This window comes from Ursus maritimus, unplaced genomic scaffold, assembly GCF_017311325.1.
Source record: "Ursus maritimus isolate PB19 unplaced genomic scaffold, ASM1731132v1 scaffold_5, whole genome shotgun sequence".
Classification (NCBI taxonomy): Eukaryota; Metazoa; Chordata; class Mammalia; order Carnivora; family Ursidae; genus Ursus; species Ursus maritimus.
Window position 1 is genome coordinate 24,316,530 of NW_024426663.1, and position 26,845 is coordinate 24,343,374.

The 26,845-nt window shown below is 36.5% G+C and overlaps 1 protein-coding gene across 1 annotated transcript in view; it reads left to right on the forward strand.

The window, feature by feature from the left end:
• The window catches only part of EDIL3 (EGF like repeats and discoidin domains 3), a 396,558-nt gene that overhangs the window by 300,005 nt on the left and 69,708 nt on the right, over positions 1–26,845 (forward strand). Inside the window, exon 9 of the mRNA XM_008706378.2 lies at positions 2,195–2,379. Within this exon, the coding sequence (XP_008704600.1) occupies positions 2,195–2,379 (185 nt within the window). The remainder of the gene's footprint in view (positions 1–2,194; positions 2,380–26,845) is intronic.

The following is a 26,845-nucleotide window of genomic DNA, read 5'->3' on the forward strand; positions in this document are numbered from 1 at the left end:
GGGGGGGGGGGGGGCGTTGGTGGTCATAATAGAAAAGTCAGAAATCTATAATGCAGACAATGCATGTTATCTTAGAACTGCCAGCAGATAAATAGCATGTCATTAAGATTTTGAAATTTTCTAAAATCTTTGAGATTTGTCATGCAATTTTTCTCCTCCAGAAGTTATATTTAGAAATTCGAACTATTTTTATCCTGAGACTTAGGGTCTAGGTCCAACACCTGAATTCCAACAAGACTTGTGCTAAGGCACACAATTGGCTAACCCTCCGTGTCAGTTTTGGCCATGTTTGCATAGGAGAGGCATTTCCTAGAAGGTGGAGGTGAAGCAAAACATGGAGATGCCTCAAGAAGGCAGTGATCTGGATTGCCTAGAGCAAAACGCAGTTAATCGTAGTTAAGAATTACTTATCTATGAACAGTTCTAAGCCCCCTCTCTTAGAGGCTGGACTTAAAATGCCCTAGTTTCAGAAAATACAATCAGTTACTACATTATTTAGTGCTTACTGATCTGCTGATCTGGGGACTTAACGTTGTTATGTGTCAGAATGAGCTTTATGGAAATAATAAGCACAGCTAACATTTACTGAATGCTAACTATATGCCAGACCGTTTCTAAATACTTTATTTAATGAATTTCTTAGAACATTTTTGAGGTAGTTTCTATTATTACCACCATTTTACAGATGAGGAAACTGAGGCATAAAGTGGTTAAATAATGGGTAAAAGGCCACAGAGAGAGTAAGTGGGGAACCAGTAGAGTACTAGGAGACGGCCTTCATTGGAGAAATCCCCTTTTTTCATCTTGGCTTTCTTGATGATCAAACTCTATTGTGTGTTCCTTGGTCAAAAAATGTAGCAATTGTACCTGTGGAAGTCTCAACCATAAGAACTAGGAAGATCGGTAGGAGAAAAAAGGGATAAAGAAAGGGGGGGTAATCAGAAGGGGGAACGAAGCATGAGAGACTATGGACTCTGAGAAACAAACTGAGGGCTTCAGAGGGGAGGGGGAGGGGGGAATGGGATAGACTGGTGATGGGTAGCAAGGAGGGCACATACTGCATGGGTGCACTGGGTGTTATACGCAACTAATGAATCATCAAACTTTACATCAAAAGCCAGGGATGTACTGTATGGTGACTAACATAATATAATTAAAAAAATATTATAAAAAAAACCCACTGATTAATATGATAATAGAATCATGCTTCCTGTTACGAGCTTTGTGAATGGAATATTGTCACAGTTGCAATTCAAGATTGGAAAATTCTCTGTAAGTATCTTTGAGAAATTGTGTGTGTGTGTGTGTGTGTGTGTGTGTGCATGTGCGTGCACACAGGCACGTGTGGACATATGCACACAATTTCCCATTAACAAACAAACCCAAATTTCATACCATGACAAAACTGAAAATATATGTGCCAGATTTGAAAATCTTTGAAAAATACCCAATACTAGAGGTTATTGAATATGATCGAAATGTAAGTTTTTATAAGAAGGCTTGTGCAGTAATGATTTTTGCTAGAATTACCTTATTTTCTTCTATTATCTATTACTTTAAATCCTATAGTTGCTCAGTGCCTGGCACACGGTACACATTGAGTAAATATAAGCTTCCTCAACGTCCAGAAGCCATGTTGGTGCTATAAGAATCCGTGATAAAGATTAACAGACATTTCTCAGAAAACAAAATACTGTCCAGTTGGAAATACACCATTGGAGCGGTTTGTGAAAATAACTTTGTACTGAGGGAATTTTCATTTGTAATATTATGGAAGCAAATAAAAGAAAAGCAAATATACTTTGTGAGAAAATGTTCTTTTTTAAAGACACAATGAAACTGTTGAAAACCAGGGAGTAGTCATAAGGCTATCAGTAATGAGACAGGAGAGAGCATTTCAGCCTTGTTTTCATTTTGCAAAATCATCTATCACAGAAAAGTAGCTTGAATTGTCTGCCTTGTTTTCAATTTTTCCAAAATATATTCAGACAAAATAGCCTGAATTGGCTATCTTGTTTTTCGATTTTGTTCCAGATTTATTTCTGATTATAGCCTTTTTTGAATTTAGATGCTTTCTCTTTGGGGAAATGAATATCATTATGCTTAATCTTCTTTTGCCTATCCAAAATGAACGTAGAAAACTTCCAGGGTAATAAATTATTTTTCTCATGGAGCCCTTCTCATTTTCTTGCAGGCTGTTCAGAGCCTCTGGGGATGAAATCAGGACATATACAAGACTATCAGATCACTGCCTCAAGCATCTTCAGGACTCTCAACATGGACATGTTCACTTGGGAACCAAGGAAAGCTCGGCTGGACAAACAGGGCAAAGTGAATGCCTGGACATCGGGCCACAATGACCAGTCACAGTGGTTGCAGGTAAGATTTTCAAAAACTGTTCCACCAGCACCTGCTCCTCTTCCTTAAGAGATTTCCTGTTGGTGAATGTCAGAGTCCTTGCCTTCATTCTAATTTACGTGTACCTTCCTCTTTGGCTTACCTACAATTGATAAAACGAAAATTCCTTATGAAGCCATATCCATGTGCTGTTTTTACTGTGATGGTGATTTATAGGTGCTCCTGTCAGACTGATGCCCCAGATTGTACCAGATCACAATATATATATAGGTCAATTCAATCGATTATGAGAACATTTGCATTTTAACTCTCGCCTATTCTAATGCTTCCTACGGGTATTGCTTTGAAAGTGCCACAGCAGGATTCCGGACCGCCCTGAAATCATGCTATTGACCTGCAGATTGTTCCCACAGAATCATGACTCCTGACTTCTTAGCTCTTTACCTGTGGTTGCTAAGCAATGGAGCAATTTGATTACATTCTCATAAGAGAGCTTTCTTAGAGAAGGAAAGCATAGACACTGCAGAGTCTATTTATCATTTGCAAATGAAGTGCCGTTATAGTCAGTGCTTTTTAAAAACAATCTTCTTGAAATGCATTTATTGTGGAGTACTTTTAAGTATGCACAAATTTGTTAATGTCTTCTGTGGCAAAGAAAAGTAAGACAGCTTAATTCCATAATGAGGTCATTTTATTTGAAAGATATGAGTTCTGTTATTGACTTTTATGCAGTATCCCTGAGTTTCAAACCTGTGGTAATTCATTACATTTCTGAAGCTCACAAAAAACAATTATAATAGCAACAAACGTTACCTCTCATGGAACCAGATTTACCACCTGAGTCTGTTCTAAGTCACCTGAAATGTCCAATCTTCTCAGTAGAAATTGTCACTTTTCTCTTTACTTTCCTCTAACATTCTATCTGGATCTCTATTGATCTGGAGCTTTATTGAGCTCTTTCATTACTATGATGCATTAAGGATAATTCTGTGTGTTTTTCTCCTTTTAATGTTTTATGAGCTTTTTGAGGGAAGGGTGTATATGTATACACACACACACACACACACACACACACACTCACGCAGTATATTTCCTTTCTCACCATCCCTTCTGCCACCTCCCTGATCTAGGCTACCACCCCCTCACCTGGGTTTAGCAGAAGCCTCCTCACCAGCTTTCCTGTTTCTGGTCTCACTCTCTAAAAATCCATTTCCCAAATTGTACCCAGTGTGGGGTTTTTTTCCCCCCCTAAAATGCAAGTATGATTCTCTTACTCCCTTTCTAAAACCCTTCAATTGCTCCCTATCAGCCTCAGAATAAAGTGCAGATTTCTTAATATAGCCTCGAAGTTTTCGCAGGAGTTGGCCCCATTTCATCTCTTACCACACTCTTCTAAATTTGCTTCACTTTCTCAAACCAAATGTTCTCTCTTTCAGTGCCTTTATAAATGTCCTCCTCCTGGTGGAAAAGAATAGAAAGAGCACCTCTACCCTTAGCACCCCCTGCCTTGTGTGGCTGACGTCCTCAGCTGCAGTTTGGTTGTACTTTCCTCTGGGAAGGCTTTGCTACTACTCCCGTTTTGTTTTACCACACAGTAGTACGCAGCTCTCCCCGAGTACTACTGTGTCCTCGGTAGTTCTCTCACTGTCCGTTATCACGCTGTATTGGAAATTGTGTTCTCAGATTGGATTGCTTGCTCCAGGAGGGATGAAACCGCATTTGTCTTTTGTGACTTTCTCAACTCGTTGTACAGTACCTAACTGAATACCTGTTACAACACCTGACACATGGTGGGCATTCATTTGTTGAATGAATGAATAAGTGGATAAATGAATAGTTCAAAGTGTAGTTCAAGTTATTGATTTGGGCCTAGATGGCGTATCATTCTGGTCCCCAACTGGTAATATCCTCAAATTATAAAATAATATTTGAAATAGAAAACTAAAGGGCACCTAGGTGGCTCAGTTGTTAAGCATCTGCCTTCGGCTCAGGTCATGATCCCGGGGTCCTGGGATCGAGCCCCGCATCAGGCTCCCTAATCAGCGGGAAGCCTGCTTCTGCCTCTCCCACTCCCCCTGCTGATGTTCTCTCTCACACTGTGTCCCTCTCTGTCCAATAAATAAATAAAATCTTTAAAAAAAAATTGAAATAGAAATCTAAAATCTCATGTTAGGGGCTCCTGTGTGGCTCAGTGGGTTAAGCATTCGACTCCTGGCTTCCACTCAGGTCATGATCTTGTGGGTTGTGGGATGGAGCCTGTGTCAGGCTCCTAGCTCGTTGGCGAGTCTGCTTGAGATTGTCCCCATCTACCCCTTCCCCACTCTTGCATGCATGCGCTGTCTCTCTCTCTCTGTCTCTAAAATAAATAAATAAATCCTAAAAAAATAAAATATGTTAAAGATCTAGTCTTTATAACACAGGAACTAAATTTTCATAATACATGACTTTATGAAGTTTTCAAGTTCTTAATTTGAAGAAAACATAGAAAAACTTTTCCCATTTATTAGACTTGGATGGCAAAGTTAAACTGGTTCTTTGTTGCTGTATAAGTTTTTTAATTGGAAATATTCTAGTCATACCTCAGATTAACTGGATTTAGCTAATATTATTTTTGAGTCATAATGCCGTGTGGAATAAGACAAAATATTTTATACCCTGTAAGTAGCTCAGATAGGCTAGTAGACTCCAGGATATCCACATGAAAGGATTGCCGATGGCAAATATCTTTAGAAATATAAAATAAAACAAACATTTTTTTTTACATGAATCAGTGTGTAATCTTTAATCCAAACCTCCATCCATCACTTTTTTTAAGATGGCTTTTCAACTGTCTTCTTAAAGTCACTTGCATGCTGAAATTGATTCATTCTGTTGGTGACAGATTTTCTGTCAATTCAAGGACCAGTTCTTCCAGTATATGTCTATTTTTTGTTGTGTCAAAACATACTCAGAATCTCCAAGGCAAGGTAAATTGACATGTTTTCTTACATTTATTTTTTCTTTTTTGACATAATGTAAGAAAATGCTCAGAATTGTGACTATTTTTAGTGTCTTCTCAAGAGAATATAATCTGTTCAACTGTACCTTGTTAGGCTTGTTAGTATCTTTGTTGAAAATAAGATTAACATTTTTACAGAAAATGTATAGGGTGATTTTGTTTTTGAATTATTGATGTCAAGTTAGTTTTTATCCTTGTTTGAGACTTCTGAATTTGTAAGTTTTAGCTGTGTTTTTAACCAAGATGCATCGGTTCTGAGAAATAGCTCTTCAGAAGAAAAACCATGTCTGTCATTTAAAATTCCCTTCTTTCATTAATAATCTCCTGCTAATGGATTTTTAAGAAATTTCTTTTATTCATCAGCTATACATATCACCCTCTAATGATGAGAGTTTTATTTCAGTTTAATAGGTTTTCCCAAAACCTATTTGGATAATATCTGGAAATAGTTGCTATAAAAGAAACCTTCCCAAATGCCCTTTTGCCCAGTCGTTATGTATTTTAAGGAATTCTTTAAGATATTCTTTTAAAAGAATTCTTACGTATTCAAATACCACTTTAGCATTTTATTCTTATTATTACTCTAAGGTTTCTTCCAGTTTCTTCTATAATATGGTCAAAATCTCAGATGCTTCTCAAGCAAATGTTCTTGTGTTATTTTTTAGAAGTGATCTTACCAAACTGATTAACGTCCTTGATCTGCTGTTTATCGTGAAATCATTATGCTATTCCTATAGAAAGTGGCAAAAATGTTTGATGTTCTCTAAAACTTTGAAGCCCTACCAGTGTTTTCCAAAAGCCTCTGAAGGTTAAATTGCAGTTTCTGCCTTTCAAAAAATCTTTCCTACACCTAAACTGAAACCTCGTAAGCCAATCATTCCTGACTCATAGTTGGACATTCCTAACACATGGTTGGATTAAATTTTAATCCCTGTTATAAAAATAAAATGACATTTAGCTCACTGAGATTCTTTGGGATCAGACAATTATCTTCTGTGGTTAGTTTCTAAACAAAGGACCCAGAAGTTTTGTCGTATTTTAAGGTGGATTCAATTAGACAAATGACAGAACTAAGGAAGCACATAGTAGGTTTCCAGCAATGGGTAGCTCCCTTTTTTTTTCCCTTTGTGGTGATTTATATAATCTCAGGAGAGCATAAAAAATCCGATGCCACCAGTCATAACTAACAATGAAGATATGTGTCCATATTCTTCTTCCAAAAGGGATTATCCAATAAAACGATGAAATGTAAAGTAATATATTACCACTCAGTTGCAAACTGTGAGCAGTGTTGATAAATTACATAAATTTGCATTAGCAAACAAAAAATTTCAAATTTTTTATCTAGGTAGTGGCAGATTTTTCCGATCTTTACCTGCGAGTAGTAATAATAATATTAATAGCTTTAAATGCACATTATGTCATTTGGCAATGTTCTCTACTGAAATCATATTTTTACTAGGATGTTTATGTGTTTTTATGACCATTTTCAGTGGGTTTTCAACAGATTGAGTAAATTCCCTTCTTATTTATGCCCAGATTATACAAACTGCTTGAAATTCAGCATGGAATTGAGATGTTTAATGACATTCTAACGGGTAGGAGCATTACTGATGATAATCTTATAAATTGTGAAGAAATATTTTTGTCTAGTAGATGCAGCTGTACAAGGAGCACTCTAAGATTTAACTTGGATTGATTAAAAATACTTTTTAAAATAAGACATAAATTCTCTTATAGTGAATCTATCGTGCATGAATTCATTGCCTTATTGGTGGTAACTATAGAACATGGATAAGTCACCATCCGTAACTGAGTCTGGTTAAAAGTTTTTCAGATTTCATGAAGGGTAGCTTAATATAAATGACTAATAGGAGGGAAAATGTCACCAGATCACCTAGGAAATGACCTCTTGGTCTATTTCATGAGACATTTTCTAATTTAAGGTAATCTGCATAGTATTTCAACCAAATCAGTAGAATTAATAGAGTCGTTAGACGGCGCACTTTAGTGTTGACCTTTGTCAAAATTGCAGCTAACCCTACACAGCTTCATTTCAATACTAATTTTGTGGAAATGTGTAAGAAAGCAATTGAATTTAAGTTTTCAAATTAAATAAACCTTATGTAATTCAGTCTGTTTCAGATTTTTTAAAGAGGGTATCCTAGCCATAAAATTCATAACTTCTTTAAAGCCATTAACTTCTCTTGCCCTTTGGACAATTTATTTACAGAGAAGCTGAAGGAAAGGATCAAGGGACCTTTAGGCCCCTGGAAAACATTTGGCAATATGAAGAAATATTCTAATTTCCATTTCACTCTTCCACAGTCTCATATATACTAACCCATAAGTCCACATGAAGGGTTCAGTTATAAAGCAGATCTGAAAGAGATCAAGTAATGAAACAATTTATGTACGACTGTGAAACAGCTTCCATCTTTCATAAAGTTAGTATATTTTGGAGTTTCTGAAATGAGTCAAAGATGTCCATACTTTGTTTAGACTATAAATCATCTTTCAATTTTCTGTAAGTTTACAATATCAAAGGGAATCTCTGCCATCCAATTAGGGAAAAAAACTTTTAATGAGCAAAAAAAAAAAAAAAATTGAGTAGTGTATTTATATAGCCAGAACTTAGAAGGCGAAGGGAAGTACAGCCAGACTCAATCTAGTACACTGGGTGCATAGTTTGAAGTCCAAAAATCTGTTTTTTAGGGCTGACAGATCATATCAGTGTTCTAAAACTCAGTTTTTTCTCTTGTTCATCTAAAATGTGAGTATTATAGGGGTGCCTGGCTGACTCAGTCCATAGAACATGCAGCTTTTGATCTCGGGGTTGTAGGTTCGGGCCCCACATTGGATGTAAAGCTTACTTTAAAAAAATTAAATAAATAGGGGCGCCTGGGTGGCATAGCGGTTAAGCGTCTGCCTTCGGCTCAGGGCGTGATCCCGCCGTTATGGGATCAAGCCCCACATCAGGCTCTTCCGCTATGAGCCTGCTTCTTCCTCTCCCACTCCCCCTGCTTGTGTTCCCTCTCTCACTGGCTGTCTCTATCTCTGTCGAATAAATAAATAAAATCTTAAAAAAAAATAAATAAAAAATAAAAAATAAATAAATTAAATATATAAAATTAAACGTGTATATTTTTAAAAAGATAACTGCCCAGGCAACCTTCCTTTTAAAAACTCTCAGACAACTAAGATTCTAGTATCTTACATAATGGTTGACCACGTCCAAAGTAATCAGAAAATTATCAGGACCACCAGGTAATTTCTGATGAAGGTTGCAGAAAGATATCATATGATTTACTTAGTGTTGCAGATATAACTGTATAACCTTAAAATAACTCTTTAAAAAATTAACTTATATATTATACAGAGATTATCTACTTAATACCTAAAATATTCCCCCACCTTTCCACCTGTTCTAACTTTGTGTCATTTCTGTGGGTTAGTGTATATCTCTCTATAAACAGCTTAAAAAAATAAGAATCCCCTAGGACAAATGAGACAAAGCAATGAGACATATTAAGCCATTATGAAGCACTAATACACTAGCATTGACCTATAGCAAGTTATGAAAAATGTACAAAACAATAGCTTGTAAAGTGTACATTAGATAAAGTGCAGGGTGCAATTTTGGAAGCAAGCCTCGATGGTACATAGAAATTGGAGGAAAGCTTTGTGGTTCAGAGATTATTTTAAGTGGCTTCATAATTTAAAATTTTGCATAAATATTTTTGAGACACGTACTATTGCAAAGCACAATGCCAGGTGCAAGGAACTGCAGGATTGTTTGGCACTGTGTCTGCCTGCATGTATGATTACTGACGCCCTAATTGTCATGATCCAACAGCCTGGAACCAATAAACAGAAATGGGGGGAATTGGATGCTTCAGCTTAGAAGTATTTCAGACCATTGAAAAGCTGAACAGCAGGACTTATAAGAATGGTGTGTGCACAGCAGGCCCATTCGTGTTTTTGTGATAATCAGAATTAAATGACTTCTGATTCCTTTGTGTGCAAATGAATTTTGTGACATATTCGTTATCTTTTGTTAACGAGATATGGTTTTAAGAATAGTAACAATTCTCCTCTAAAAATATGAGCTGAGGATATGCCAGTGAGTAAAATTCAGAACCTGGGAATACTGATTCAAATAAGACAAGCATTTGTGAAGGCTTCCAAATAAAATGAGAATCTCCTCTAATCAGTGATCTTGTTTTGCCTTTAAAGGAACTCTCTCAGTGACTAAGTTATGTCTGTTTTATAATGAGGCCACAGGGAGTCAGAGGCTCGCTGAAGATTGCAGGGCCAGCCAGCAATAGAAGGGGAACTTGAAACATGCCAGGAAGCTCGTGTACCTACTTTTAACACAATATTTTATAGAGTGTTCAATGAGTAAGGTGACTCCTTTTCCCAGGGGATATTTGTTGGATAAGGAAACCCTTTCAGAGCCCAGTACATAGCCCTGGCCACTTACCTTGTCTTGAAGGAGAGCTCCTGGTATTTCTGTGCACCTAGCTTGCCCTTTAAATTTGTGGCTCCACACTGTAAAAATTTTATTTAGTGTTGCTGACCATTGAATACACACGTACACGCACACACACACACACACACAGAGGCACACATTAAATTTTTTTAAAATGTGATTCCTATTTGTTTGATTTAGGATAAAACTAGTATGAAATAGGACAGAAATTCTAATTTTTCCTACAGCTTGGTGGCATGTCGTTGTACACACCCTACATTTTTGAGAATGCTGCTCTTTTCGAGACTGCTGATCACAATTACACTCACCTGCTCCAGTTGCTTTGGTTTATCCTAAAGACCTGTAATTTTTTTTCAAAGCCAACGGTGCTATGATGAGTAGGTCATCTGATTTTCATTTACATTCATGATTAAGATGTCTCTCATTTATGAAGTATTTATTTGCTAGCTAATGTCAACATAAAATAAATTTATTTATAGCAAATACCACATTCATTTTCTTTTCACATTAAACTCACATTTCTGTGGGGAAAACATGCCTCTGTGAAGTGACTTTTAAATCTCTAATGTCTTTGTTTCGTGCTGCTACTGTAGTTCACTGGCAGAGTCTGTCTCCTGGGAAGAGTAGGTCCGCCTAACCATGCCTGTTTTCATATTAACCTCTGGTTAGAATCTTCTCTGAGATATTTTAAGGTGTGTATAAGGACATACCTGCCTACTGCTTCGAATTAATTACATTCTGGAAGTAGAATGTATTTCAGAGAAAAATAGCTATGTTTCTTGGCTAGGATAGATTGTGGTCTTAGTACCAAGGCCAACTAGAGTTTCGATTTGTTGACTCACCCCCTAGGCCCCTTGCCCAAGGTCTGTCAAGATGTCGAGATGCTGTTCTCTCACTTTGACCTGACGTCTATGTCCTTCAAGTCCTGGTGTGTCTGATTCCCCTCCTCTCACCTAAGCCTCCTATGTCCTTGTCATTTGGTTTATCTACTCTGTGCTTTGTTTCCAGCTCTGCCCTCTCAGAGTTGATGGCCTGTTTATGATCCACCCTCATCCCTGTGGAAGGTTCAGCCCAGCCTGGCTCTCAAAGGGCCACTAAGTGCTCCCTAGGCTGTTGGCTTCTCTGGGTTCAGCTTGTGGCCACAACTGACTTCAGTCTTAGCTTTCTTGGTTCCTGGTTCTGACACTCAAAAGTTTTATTTTTCCAGATACTCCTTTTCTTCAGATAGTTCTACTACCAGAATTCAGTCCTCCTGACTACAGACTCAGAGTTTCCAAAAGGTCCTCTCTTCCTCAGTGTGATTATGAATTGATAAAATGAGGATAACATATATCATCACTCTTTCATCCTAAACATGCAGTACTCTAAAACAAATTAAGTTCCCTTTCTCACCAAATGATAACTTTTATGAGCATTTCCCAAAACGTACACTGAAAACACTGCTTCCATAGGCTCTTTAAAAAAAAGATTCTGTACTGAAATATATTTAGTAAAGCCTATATCCTCTTCTCTGTTACTGATTCAGATGAATCTTAGCATAGGATCCTTAAGAATCCAGTAGGAGAGAGATTTGTTTTATTTGGAGATATTCAAACTTATTTGATCACGGAGTGCTTTTTAAAAATGACTGCCTTAACATTTCCAGGAATCACCGTAGGATATTCTGTACCAATTAAATTGCCTTTCCGCAGCACTGTGTTGGTTTTGAAGGGCTTTCCTAATAATTTTCACTGTATCCTTATAATAATCTGGTTATATATAATTAATTGTATAAAGTATTCTACCTCAAGACATGAAGAAACAATTTACAAAGGTTATATGCCCTAATCCTGTAAATGTCAGATTTTGACCCCAAATTCCAGTTTCTCTATTTTCCATTGAGTGCCAGTTTTCATTTGCATTTGGCATCATGTAGAATGAAGTCTAACCTTAGCAGCCTTTTTTTCATTATTTTTTTCAGTATAGCCAAATATATGCAAAATATGTGTATTTGGGAAGTAGGGCTTTCCAATTCACTGCATTCTTCTATTTTTGTGACAGACCTACACAATATCACAACAATGTCATCAATTCGATGTCCGTATCTGCACAAGCCAAGCATTTAAAATTGCTGAAATGGATTCAAAGCATTATTTTCACTTCTGTTCCAGAAAAAATGTTTCCCATAAGCTAAAGTGAGCCTAGGCGTACCTGAAGAATAGTGGATCCATGCCATGAACTCTATACACTGACCACTCTAAGCAAGGAAAGTAACATGTGCACATTTCGCTTCTTAAGAAACATCTCCTATGAGCTAAAGAGCTTAGCTAGAGAAGTTTTGATAGCACACAAATACTGGACACTCAGTGGTAAAAAATTTTTCTCTCATTTATTGAAAAGTAAGTTTGATAATTTCTTTAAAACTCTATTTTCCCTTCACTTAAAGTGACAGAGGATCATCACCGAAACTTACCTTTAAATATATATACTGTGAAGTTCATCCTCCTGCAAATGTTCCTACACTTCCTGGCTTTGCCTTCTCTACGTTCACGGTGTCAAGTTCTCGCTCTTCATCGCAATGAGGGAGGCTTTTGTAGCTGATGTGCGTTAAATTTTAAAGTATAATTCATATTAGGATATTCACTGTTTTGTAGTGAAATGGGACACTAAACATAAGCAATAGACATTTTGTAGCATTCACTGCTGTTGAACAATGGGAACTTGGAACTATGAAAGCATCATTGTTTTACAAATATGTTCCTTGCAGAATTTCCTCACTTAAGAAGTCAGACTATGGGCTCTTTGAATAATGAAATTTCTGTTGTTCCATCAGTCTTCTCTTCTACTTGGTCAATGGCTTTTGATAGAGAAAATTTTAAAGGAAACAGAGGTGTGTGTGTGTGTGTGTGTGTGTGTGCATGTATATTCAATAGAATAGGTTCATTTGCCCATTTGTACTATTTCTTTGTACTGCTAAAAACTGATAAAAAACATTTCATCTAAGGTTATCCAATATAAGAAAGGAAAAAACCAAGAGATATTTACCTGTAAGCATTATTAATTAGTATCTATGATACTAGCACTATTAATTATTATCTATGATACCTTGTTCTATGGTTTTAAAATAAAAAGTAGAATAGAATTTTATATGCATTCGAAATTGTATTAATTATAATTGTGGAATTGCATAAGATTATTATTAACATCTTATATGCAGCATAATTAACAAAACCAAATATGGTTAAGTGGCCTTAAAGTAAATGAATAAAATACAAGCAAGGGTAATTGAATAACTGTTATTCCAGTTAAGCTCTGTGTCACCTTTCTCCCCTATCCCAATATCCTACCACCTATTTGAGGTTCAACCTTTGTTTCTTTCATAAAAAGGCACTGTAGTTTTAGTCCCCAAAGCTATGGGATTTGATGGTTCTTCATAAGTACCACAGGACCCATCTGTTCTGTTAGGCATATGTCTGATGATGTAGGAGGAGCTATATAGACAAGATAATATATCTAAGAGCACTGTAGACTGTAACACTAAATATGTGTGTGTGTGCGTGTGTGTGTGTGTTTCTACAGCTGCCTCAAAGCTCTATAATGGGAAATAGAGGAAATTCTAAAAATAAAGCAGCTCTAACACTTAAAATGGGAGAAAGCATACCACCAGCTGCTTCTACCTTCTTGCAAGTTGGAATCAAAGTCATTTTCTTGAAGTGTGGTTTGGAGACTTCCTGCATTGGAATCAGCTGGCATGGGCTGGCTGAAAATGCAGAGTCTCAAATCCCATCTACAGAGCTTCTGATGTTGTTAAGTCTGGATTAGGCATAGAAAAATGTGCATTTTGGAGTATATATGCTGGAATTCTCGCACAACATGAAGTCTGAGAGAAAAGGAATTGGCGATTTATGGTTTGACTGACAAACATTTTTATTTAGAGGCAACGGTTTTAATGGAACTTGCTTAGGTATGTTGAATTGAAAATTATTTGAATATGAATCTAATCGCAGTTTAGAGATAGATTATCAGGACACTTCAAATTAAATAAATGTCATGATCCCAGTATACAGAATTAAAGGAAGCAAGCTTACATTGATCTGACTTTATTAAATGAATGAATCCAACAACAAATCTTTAGCTTCTCTTATCTCTATCAGAAATAAGGTACATCAAAGATGCATCATAGAACCATATCTAAAATCTAAAATGGGGTCTGTGATGGGTTCTGTATCTCCAGTTTTCTCTGGCTGGGAACCATATACATACATATGTATAGCGTTAAAGCTCTAGGATATGGAATTATGGAATTTAAATAATCAAGGGTTTTTGATAATTAGTTCTTTGATATTCCTAATAATGACCATGAAACACTACCAATTCCTGAAGTATCACTTGCAGAGAGTAACATATGTTCAGTGAAGATGGGGTATTTGTTTTTGTCTCATGAAAAGGCCCTATTTAAAGTAGAAGCTTAATGCATGTTGAAAATCTCTTCAATAATATTTTCAAAAATTGTCAGTGTTTATGTAGTTTATAGAGTAATTGTAAACTAATTGATATATCTGATAAGAAACAGTATTTCATAACTGTTAGGGTGGTAGACTCTATAGAGCAAAACTGTCTGGATTCAAACTCCTTCCTTCTCTGCCACTAACTAGTGTGTGACTATAACTTCACCTGTTAGTGTCGCGATATTCTCACTTTCTAAACAGAAATAATAGTGTCTATTTTATAGGATTGTGTTAACATAAGTGCTTGTAATAATTAAATAATTACTATAAAGTGTTATTTACTATTATTTTATTAATCAAAGTAATCCAGTAACCAGTGAAACTGTATACATTTTCTTTTATTTTAATCTATCAAATAAAAATACTCAATGCTTAGTTAAAAATTTCAGATAAATGATTAATAGAATAGGTTTTTAGTATAAGGGTGTTGCAAGTATTGCAGGGAACATACTTAAACACACATACAGGCACACAGACATAATGTGTCTGTGTTTATCTGAACTTCAAATTTAACTGGACTTCCTGTTTTTTTGTGTGTGTGTTTTTTTTTTTTTTTTTGCTTAATCCAGCAACCCTATTTTTACTCCATCTCATTTGAGTTCTTTACCCTGGCACCTCTTCTTGAACTAAGGGATGTTGATACAGTGATGATTTAGTCAATAAATAATAGTTTTAATAGATTGCTCATCAATAATTGTTTTTGCAATGCACTTATACTCCAGATGAATAGATATTGCAGAGTCAATAGTTTATTAACTCCCACATAAATATGCTTAAATTGACCTCCACTTCAATATTATTCATCCCTGTTTTGTTCTGGGGGGAAAAAAACCCACTATTCTGGCTCTTCTTTATTTCATGGATTTCTAAGGATAAGATGAACTTTTTGGGATCCAAGCATAAAGCCAGGTGATACACTCTGGAAGTCAGTCTCTCTTAATATATAGGAACTCAGCATAATATTCTCCATCATAGGAATTGACTGAAGTTGCTAGAAATGCCCCTGAGTGACTCTTAATGACATTTGGGATATTGTGTCTACAGTTTGTAGAAATTGCCACTAGATGGCATTTAAGATCCTCAAAGTTTTTAGGCTCTGTGCATTCCAGTTATAAAAAAGATACAATTTTTATGACCTAAACTCAACTCTTGATCCCCTTACCTACTGGCTGTGTGACAATAGGAACAGTATTTTCCCCCTAAGCATCAGTTTCTTCACCTGGGAAATACAGTAAATGCCCACTCCACTGAGCTGTTGGAAGATTGAATGCAATTACATATATAAAACATTCTGCAAGGTGCCTGGAATGGGATAAGTGTCCCATGGGAGCAGTCTTTCCTGCCTCTTTCTCAGCATTTAAAACAGAAACTCTAGAGATTAGCAGTACTGGAGCTAATTTTGACTCCAAATCCTTTGGCTGTATTATATTTAATCAAAAGACAAAGCTAAAGGAGGAAATAGACTACTTTGAGTCCCTTGCTTTGATTCAGGTTATTTCATGTATTCCAAAAGTTGCCTACACTACTGGATTTTTCCATAATTGTTCTAATTATCTGAATAACGCTGGAGAAACCCTCTCCTGCCTCTAGCAAGATTATGTATTGCTTTATCAGTCTAGCTTTCCTTCTTCTGGAAAGTCACTTCCTTTGGGGAGTTACCCCAGTCGAACCAGGTATTGTAAAAGGAGCTACCAACATAGTCCCATGTTCCAGCCCCCAAGGTGAGTTTTTCAGAGAGGAGTCCAGAACTTCCTTGTAAATGGGTTTAAAAGAGGCCTCTTGTTGGAATTGTCCAGGGAAGGTAGCAGCAGAAGTAGAAGACACTCCCTTAAGCTGTACTTGTAAAACAAGCATAATTTATGACAAAGTGATTATTTAGAGTTGTTTTGTAGAGAGATGAAGGAGAAACCAAAAATTTCCAGTCACCTCAGAGTTAGCAACTCCTTGAAGCCACCACTCTGTCCTCAGGTATGAAATTAAAAAATACGTTGGCCCCAACCTACCATATGAGGAAAGCCACTCTAAGAGCAAGAAGTGGAAGAGAATCTCAACATACTTTGCTGTTTCTTGAGCTCTCTTTTCATAGTAATGGACAACTTTTTTTTCTTTCTTTTTTTTTTTTTTTTTGCATCTGCCGGGCCATACTAACCAACAAGAAGTGGACAGTGCCAAATATTTAAGAAAAATTCATGGTGAAAAAGTCATTATGTTTTAGAAAAGTCTATGCACTGATTGTTTTGGGATTGTTTTTGTTTGTTTGTTTAGAGGTCTATGAGAATATAATGATAGAACGACAGTATTCTCCCTCTTATTCAGGTCTTGGGGGAAATGCAACTGAAAAATACAGGACTTGAGAAATTCTATCTATAAATAATAATCATGAATTAAAATACTAATCAGGTTTAAATATAGAAAGTATAGAATCTCTTTAGGAAGTTTCATTCTTTGAGTTTTTTTAATATACTAAAATCTGTTTATAAAGAACATAAATATATTCATTTCGAAGGTGTTTTTTTAATGGATCAAATAAATGCAAAACATATTAGAGAAATCTACCTTATTTCTTACTATTTCCTTTATAATTTTGAAAAATTTACCTAGTTTTCAATATGTCCAAAATAAATTAGAAGCGACAGTTATTTCCTCAGAAAAGTCAAATAAATCAGGCTTATTATTTTTCTACCACTTTACCCGATGCATATAGAATTACAAAGAAAATGGAGAAATGAACAATAGTATTAAACTGGCCAATTAAAGCTAAGTAGGAGACAGTTGTATTCAAGACCTTCAAGTTTCAATCATAAGAGTCCCATACTTGTTATGATATTAAATTAATGAGACAAGAATGTAAAACATCCATATCTCGATATGTTAAATTATAGTTTGTTTTTTACATGGGAATTTAATTACAAAATTTTAAACTACCAAGTACCTATTCTAGCTTATTATCAAATTATACATGATACCTGTTGAAGAGATCAAACATGAAAGTCTATATTATTTTTCAAGAGATTCACTGCTGCTACTCTCTTGCAGTTCTCCTTTCTAAAAGAGGATAATAAACCTTCTTACCAATTGATTTCATGCTTTTCCATGAGACTTACCTTGGTCAATGATTGGGAGTTGAAGTGATGCTTCTCTCTTCTGAGTGGAAGATTTTGGAAATGAAGAAAACAGATAGTAGGTCCCGACTTGTATTACAAAACTGGGCACAGGAGCATGATGTCACTGTCATATAGTTTTATCTGACAACCACAGCAGTCTCATGAGGCCAGAAGGAAGTCAACCAGCAATTTCTTTAAATTTTTAGTCTTGAAACCGAAGGACAGAGAATGTACAAAATAGGAATACTAATACTTATTTATAGGGTTATTCTAAGCTTTAAATTATATAATACAGATGTAATATTCAGCAAAATACCTTATTTGTAGTAAACCCACATTAAATAATTAATGATAAGAAGAATGAATATGGTGATAGTTGTAACAGTGCTACTCTGGACCTCACCCAAAAGGAGCTATCCGTCAATGAAGTAGAATTGGTAGGAGTTGGGTAAGAAAGAAAACATTTTATAGTATTCATGATAATGACTGCACAAAATTAGCTCGTTTTGCAAAGAATGTTTCAACAGAGGTTGCAGACCAATAGCAGTAGGCACGCTTCAAACTCAGCCAAGTTTTTACCAGATGGCACTGGATGCTTTTTTAATTTTTAATTCGAATGGCCTCTCTGGGGCATATGCCATAATCCATCATCCCTTTGACCTTTCTGATCCAAAATTGTCATTTGCTATGTCGTCCACAGGCCTATGAAGACATTTAGTTTGTTCAAGACAATGAAAAGGGTTTTCATTTTAGTTGATTTTGAAATAAGAACCTCAAGTGAGAAATAGTCCCCCAGCTTTTGATCAGTCTTGAGATATGACTTAGAGGGAAAAAAAGCCCCTTAATGTGTAACTTGCTTCTGTCATTCTGTCCTATTTCAGAACATAAGGACAGAGAGGGAGGTGGAAGTGAGAGCTGTTGCTTAAATGCTTAAATGCTTAGAAGCTAAGTGGGGACGTGGAAGTGAGAGCTGTTGCAGAGCCTTGCTCACCAAAGAAAATGACCGAGCAAATGCAGGTGAGGAGGAAAGCAAAGAATGATGAGCAGAGCTTGAAGATCAAGCAAATAATAAATAATTGTGAATGATGATAAATACATGTACACACACATACACACAAAATAGCCCAGGTATTAGGAAAGAATGACGCAATGACTATGACACCATTGGTGGCAAATTTTGTAGTCTGAGTCTGAAAAGAGAAATATTCATCAGGAGGGATGGATCCTGATCAGGTCCTCAGCTGAGGAGCCATGGTTCTCCAAGCAGAACAAGTTCCATGCTCCAGTGAGGCAGAAGGTTTGTCAAGCTGGCCTGACTCCGGGAACTGACATAGGAAGACAGAGCAGAAACCCAATGAGAAGAAACAAGGGAATATCATAGCCCCAGAATGAGAGTGAGCTTGGGCCCCTGGATGCTCACAGGGTATGTGTGCTCCAGAGTACCCTTCCTCTGAACGCAGCAGCAATGCCAGGACACTGCATGAGCAGAACCCAGGAAGCCGTTCAGCCCCATGTCACCCTCTCAGCTGGGTACCTTTGTGGGACACAATCTGTACAGCCAAACACTGCAAGCTTGGGGTGACTTCATGGATGAGAAGAGGGGCAGCATCGATACCTGCTGCTTCTGATTTGGTGTATTTTTTAATGAGATGGGGTTTAGCTAGGGGAGGTGGGGAAAGCAGGGTTTGATCATTTGGGCTAAGCCTATCACCTTCTGTGGCCAAGACAGTGGCTTTTACTGACAAGCAGAGACTAAATATCAGAAAGAGAAAGATGCAGTTTAATAGGATTGAAGAAACTTAGCTATCAAACAACTCAAAATAAGAAAAGTTCTCTCACAGAACTAAAGTTTTACAATTTTGCAATTGCATTATTCTGGAATCCCTCAAGTCCTTAGTGGCTTTTAGAATCACCTCCATGTTAATGTTGAATGCAGGACTCCTTACCTAAGAGTTGCTGTCCTAGGCAATAAGGTATTGGACTCTAAAGAAATGTCTTCAAATTAGGTATTTAGAAAATTTAACCTTTAAAAAGACAAATTAGGAGAATTTTTGTTTGGCTGTGCCACTAATTTATAGTAAGCCCTTGGGCAGATGACCTGCTTTTTCTGGAACTGGGTTTCCTAATTTTTTTAAAGTAGATGGAATATCATCACACAAATGGAAATGAAAATGTCTGTTTTATTGATGCCTGCCTGGTATCCAGAGAGAGAAAGTATGGTGCCTACAGTTTATGCTTCAAAATCCCAGCTGACCCAGAAAGAACCCAGAATGATCCTCCATAGTGAGAAGTCAGGTTTGATGTACTGAGTCTATACATGCTGACCCCAAGAGCCACATGTGTTCCCAGCTGCCATCTGTAGGAGAGACAGGTCCCCTGAGTATCTAACATCATCATCCAGAACTGTCAATTCAGGTTACTGTGGCGGGAATAGCACAAAGTGTGATTACTGGTTCTCATTTCAGTAGTTCTTTATCATGCTATCCTGTGAGATTTTTTAAACAAAATTTGCACATTTTTGCAACATTACTCAGTACTACCCATTCGTGCAACAGATATTTATTGGGTGAATTCTAAGTCCAGACTCTGGGGATGTAGAGGTAAAGAAGAAAGACAAGTTGCCTGCTCTTAAGAAGTTTGTAGCTCATAAAAACAGAGCTATAAACAAGAAACAAAAGAAAAATGAGTATTCTAGGAAAATAGAAGAATCTATTAGAACATATAGTAGAAGTCTGATGTTATCTGGGGACCAGGAAAAACATCTTAAGAAAGTGATATTTGAGCAGAGATCTAGAAAATAAGAGCTGGGGTGCCGGGTGGCTCCGCGGTTAAGCATCTGCCTTCAGCTCCGGTCATAATCCCAGGCTCCTGGGATCAAGTCCTGTGTCAGACTCCCTGCTCAGTGGGTAGTCTGTTTCTCCCTCTCCCTCTGCCCTGCTCATATTCTCTCTCTCTTTCTCTCTTTCTCAAATAAATAAATAAAATCCAAAAGAAAGAAGAAAGAAAGAAAGAAAGAAAGAAAGAAAGAAAGAAAGAAAGAAAGAAAGAAAGAAAGAAAGAAAAGGGAGAAGAGTTAGTTGTATCTGCAAGTAGGAGGGAGATGGAGTAAAAAGAATGTTCCAGGAGGAACAGTATAAGTAATTCAAGAGATAAAAGAAAGTGTAGTGTGTCTGAGAAACTGAAAGAAGTTCAGTTCCTAACAGTTTGAATGAAACTTTAGGTGCATTACCCAATATGTTCTCTGCATGTGATTTTAAATAAAGTGACAGCATAATACTAAAATGAACCTTAGAATGTTTAGTGGAATAGTTGTACCAATGAATGACCCATTTCAAGAAGTATTCACATAAATATTTATTATGAATTAAATGAATCTAATTTTAAGGGATCATCGTCATTTCTATAAAAAAGTAACTGATTTTATTTCTTAATCCTCTAGCTAAGAAAAGGTAAAAACATATCATTTAATATTAAAACTGAGAAGTTTCTATAATAAGAGTTGAAAAGAAGGGAAATGAGATTATGATCCCAGCCTGAGAAAGCTGAATTAATCAGCAAGATCTTTACTGAAATTCAGCCATATCAACATGAGGATGAACTTTGCTCCCTATTGCCCTAAAATTGCATCAAGTCTAGAATAAAAAACTTTATTTATACAGATGTTCAAATGAATTATTTGTACCTATAGCTAATTTTAATGAGAATTCTGATGTGAGATTCAGTTTAATTATTTCCAAAGTCATATTGGTTAGAGAAATCCATTCTGATATCAAAGCCCATTTCAGAAAACATCAGTATAGTCTTACAGTCTGCAAAAAAAGCAATGTCACAGAGAAACAAAAAATAAATCACCATATAACATCTGCATTCCAAAAGCACAGGTACTGAGAGGGCTGTCTCACTCAGGCCTACAGGACATACATGGTGGGACTTGATATCAGTGATAAAGCCTGTCTGGCAGAGGCTAGAGAAGACTTCATCTTCTGGGCGTTTATTGACTGGTGAGGAGGGAGAATACCATAATAGATCCCAGTGCAAGGTTCACATTCTAACCCTGCTGCTAGAATTTGTATCCTTACTAGCAGGGCAGATGAATTCATCTCCCCAGGTCTCCTCATCTTCATAATGAGGCCAACTTTACTTAAAGGGATTATTGTGGAACTGGAATGAGAGGACATCCATGAAAATTGTTAACCATATTGTTGGGTATATAAGTAACGGACAGCCCCCCTGCCCTGTTTCCCCACATGGATATACCATAGTAGGCAAAATTATAGCAAGGGCCATTCTAGATAGGTTGAAGGCACATTTGCTTTTTGCATTGTCTCCCATGTAGAGTTGATTATGACGTGGTGATAATTATCATGACTACAGTGATGGAAGCCTCGCCTGTGATCCGATAAAGTTTCTCTCCATTACTTCTAGAATGCCCTGACCACTAATTCCTCACTAAAATGTGGAAGTTTGTTTGTTTGTTTGTTTGTTTGTTTTACAAACTGCACACAACATGTCCTTTAGTCTTCGAGAAAAAACAAAGCTTAGTTTATTTTTTTGAATCAAAAATGAGAAATGAGAAACAAGTGCCATTCTTTTCTCAATGAAATGATTGCATCTAATTTCGTTGCATGCATCTGTGTTTGTGTTTAATGGCAGGTGTAATTACGCACCTGTGATGTGCGGCTCTTCTAATTTTAGTAAAATTGAGTAAACTATTTAGAAAATACATAATAAATTACTCTTTAAAAATGAGTAAATTTAAATGCTGAAGCCTTTTTAACTATCTGTCACATCTCTGGTCTTCTGATTTTATGCAGTAGCTGCACAGAGCTTTTGTGTCCAACACCGTAACCTGGAGTCTTTCCAGGGGGGCTCCCAGTCTTGCCCTGCATTCTCCTGGGCTGAGAGTGGCTACAAGCCAGCCAGTGCTCCCTCTTCTCTCACTAAAGAGAATCCCGTCTAGAGAGGACCATGCAGAGAAAAAGCCTTTGTTCTTGTGTCAGAAAGATAGTTCTGGGGGTTAAGAGAACAGACCCTTTTTGTCAGATGACCATGTTAAAAATATAGTCCCAGTACAGTTCAGAGTCCAATCGCTAAGTTAGTATATCCCTCAGAGAGAGCAATTCTGTGTAGATCACTGGTGACTCACAGAAAGTGTACCAGAACTCCAGACATACCAGATTCTTCGCATTTTTTCCCAAACCTTATTTCCCTAGGTGTTTCATGCCAACGGGTTGATATTTTAATATGTTTGAATAATATATATCTTAAATGCTTTAGTTCAATTTTGAAGTAAGAAGAAAAAAATTAAAGTATGGAAAATATGAAAACACGTTACTGTTCTCATCGATCAAGTGATTAGATTTTTCCTATGCTAAGTTGTATTTTGGTCAGGAAATAATCAAGTTGAAATTAATCATCCCCCCCAAAAAAGAAAGAAATCAATCCCCCAAATAGTAAGGGAAAAGCAGTGCAATATGCAGACAGTACCAAATGTATAGGGGTTAGAAACCTTGTCTCCAGAGAAGCATTCCACACTGGAATAGTCTACACCAGAGAAGCAAATTATGATTTAAAAAAAAGCCTGAGAGCAAAGCCTTGGTGACTCCTTAATGGGCTACACCTATTAAGGCTAAGGACACAGAAGACTTGAAAGTGTGACCTTTGGACCCAGGAGCAGTTCAAACCTGAGGGGCCTTACTTTCCCAGGGAGCACGTCCAAAGTCCAGCCCTTTCTGAAGAGTCCCTTAGCCCATCTGCACACCGTTGAGTGTTACAGTAGAACGTCTTCTCAGCCGCTCACCCAGTTGTCTTAGAACGCATTTCAGAATATTTTACTTTTGATGCTAGAAACTTAACTGCATGTATTTGGCAGTGAGGAGTATCATTTGTATTTGATAAAGTGTAGGGCATACTTTTAAAATTCCGTTGATGATCTCTGTATCCCAAAGCAGCAGTGGTCAAAGGCCACGTCAGTGTTTTTTCTGTTTCTTGAAATTTTCTTGGCCATTTCGTATGAGTGCTTGAAAATACAAGCCTTCTTTTCAAATTTATTGCTGGCATCCATAAAATTTTGTTGTCTGCATCAGCTGTGTGACTCAGAAATTTAAGACAAATATTTCAAATGCTCTGACTGAAACTGTTTTGTTTTTAAAAAGGAGTGTGTGGACTCCAATTTCTCTTACATCCGCTCAATATTTCACTTCCTTAATGTAAGGTGTGGATCCTCCTTTTTCGCCAGTGGGAATGTATTTTCTCATGCAGATTTCTCAAATTAATCAGAATTCCCAGTTGTGAAATAAGATTTGTTAGTTCTATTTTCTGAGTAATTTTAATTTTAAAATGAAAGCTAACATTAAATTTAGGATATAATTTCCCTCTTTAACCATTTGGATTCTTAAGGAAATGCTATATAGATGCGTTGTAAAGGCCAAACATATTTTAAAGGTTATGTCGGTGGATTCTAAGAATTGCCTTTCTAATTATGTTCAATATGGAACAGAATGTTAATTGATCTTATTGGAGAGATCCTCTTAAAGGTTTTTGGTTTAATTAAACAGTAGTTGTGTTTAATCCATTTCAGATAAAACTTTATTTTTAATTAAATAGGAGAAGGCATTTAGCTATCTTACATGAGTTCTTTCCTGAGAAGCTCTTTCATAAGAAAAAGAAAACACTAATTTCTCCATATGTAAAGAACAAGTATACTATTCAAATACGACTTTATGCTTCTCTCTGTTATGGTTCAAGGAGCATGTTCACAAACTTCAATGAGGTTTTATGCTAATGTATCTGGCAAATCTAAAATTATAACTGAAATTCCTCTGTAATATTTTAAGTTCTTAATAAGGCTTTTGTATCATCTTTACTTAGAGCCTGGCTGGTAATAAGTAGTAAACAGGTAGAATCACCAACTAAATCAAAACTCCAAAATAATACCTAGACTTGCCTGAAAATACAGTTTGCTGAAGTAAAACATATTATCCAAATTATCTTTAATTTAGCAAAATTCCTTAATGCAAAAACATCCAGTCAAATCTTGAAAAAAATTGTCCAACAAGTATTTCATATTTTTAAAAGTTAGCTTAATGAACTACTACTTCTTAAAATTACTGTTGTGGGTTCCGTCGTGTTCCCCCGCAAAATCGTATGTTGAAGGCAGAACCTCCAATATCTTAGAATGAGACTGTATTTGGAGAGAGGCTCTCTAAAGAAGCAGTTAATGCGAAATGAGGTCGTGTGGGTAAGCACTAATCAAATATGACCGGTGTCCTTATAAGAAGATTAGGACACCCACACACACGGAGGGAAGATCATGTGAAGGCTTGGAGAGAAGTCAGCCATCTGCTGACACCCTGGTCTCAGACTTTTAGCTTCCAGGACTGTGAGAAGGTAAGTTTCTCTTGCTTAAGCCACCCTGCATGTAGTACTTTGCTGTGGCATAGCGAACTAATACAGTGGCTGAATCTAGTCCATCTGGGACAGGAGTTTACTGACATGCTGAGGCCTGGGAGAATCAGAGCCGTGCTTGGGGCTGTGTGAGAAGCTCAGGGGAGCAGGCACTGTCAGGAGGGGCAGGCTGCCACAGCTCATGGCCCTGGCTCTTCCCCAGAGGTCAGGTCCCCTGTCCGTTCTGCTACTTCGGCAGTCAGAATCGGTATCCTAGTGTTCTTTCATGGATGTGTTTAAATTAATATTCTTTAAACCCCCTTTACGTTACAAATATATAAATACCTACCTAAGAATAAACAAGCATCCAATATATATGCTCTTGTGCTATTTATCATAACCCAGCTATAACTTGGAAAATTGCTTTGCTTAGTAGATATTTTTAGAACAAATCCTGATGCATGTATTCCTTAAGGAAAGCCATTTAATCTCGTTTTTAGTGCTTAGAAAGTACTGGTTACAAGATTGAAAGTAAAAAAATTGTAGATAAATGGTTTGATCTGAGATACATAATTTTTTAAAGAATATTCTTGCTTACATTTAGAAAGGCAAATACATGCGTAATTATAAAGAAGGTCACATAGAAGATTTAGAAGTACTTAAATAAACAAAAAAGAAAACACTAACACCTTTATACCATTAACTGGTTGTCCACACTACATGCATCTCTTTTCCTAGGATTGGCATTCCAGATTTAGAAAGGGACTTGAAGGTTATCCTCAAACATGATGAGTCAAACCTGGTGTTTAGAATCCTTTTACCATAGCTTTTATAGACGTGTGGTCATTGAGCCTGTGGAACTCCATACATTGCTGGATTATTCAGATTATTAAATTGCCCTTTCTTTAAAAAACTTCTGTGAGTTTCTAGCCTCTTTCTAACCTTTACATTGTAAATAGAGTATGTTGCCTCTAGCAAACTCATCTGTCTTTCTCTCAGTGCAGTTTTGGGCTTTTTTTTTTTTTTAATAGCTCTTTTAAAATGTGGTCCCAGAACTGAGCACAATGCTTTGTAAGTGTTCTGAGATGGGTAGAGTGCCCTGTGAGGGTGTCTGCCTCTGACTTTGTAGACATAGACTTTAGTTCATGAAGCCTCACACTGGGAAGGTTTTCTTACTATTGTTCTTCCAGCAGTATCTCACAGTTGAAGTATATTCCATTCTTACAGGAAGGAAATGGAAGAAGTTTTTGCATGTTGTTAGTATACCTGAACATAAAATTTTAAGGTTCTTTTTTTCCTATACTAACTAACTGCAGCATACTAAAGCCATTCTCAAAGAAATACCGGTGATAAAGATTACCTTCGTCTTAGGAAAGGTGAATGCCCCGTTTTGGTAAAGCATTAAAGTAGCTCTTTATTTCTGTGGTTTTTGTTTCTATTATTTTTCATGAAATGTATATATATATACATATATAAATCTGTTTATGACTTCAACACAGATGAACCTTATTTACTCAAATTTAAAATTATACATAGGCAATAGTGTATATATATATATGTATATATATATAGACTGTGAATACATATGTGTAATTTTATATGTGCACATATTTATATACATATACATTTAGTTTAAAATTTTTCCAATACATTGTCCATGGATTTTGTGTATTTTCATGTATCATGTTTACCGAATTGTACTGGCCTACAGTAAATGTTCTAAGTAGCAGAATTGCAAGTCTTTGAATAAAAGTATAAATTCACAATACATACCAAAAGTATGATCTACCCACATACATACTTTTCACATGCCTTTTTTTTATATATTATTCTTTTATTTTGTTTTCCCCTTTAAGACGGTTTGGGAAAAAATGTCACTAAGCCACATTGTATTCCTTGTACCATCTCTTCTGAAATCAACCACCCCCACTTCCACTGAGCATCACCTTGGGGGTTTGACAACAGATGGATGGGTCCATGAAGCTCCTCTTCCATGTAGTGTGTGTTCTTGATGTCTTTA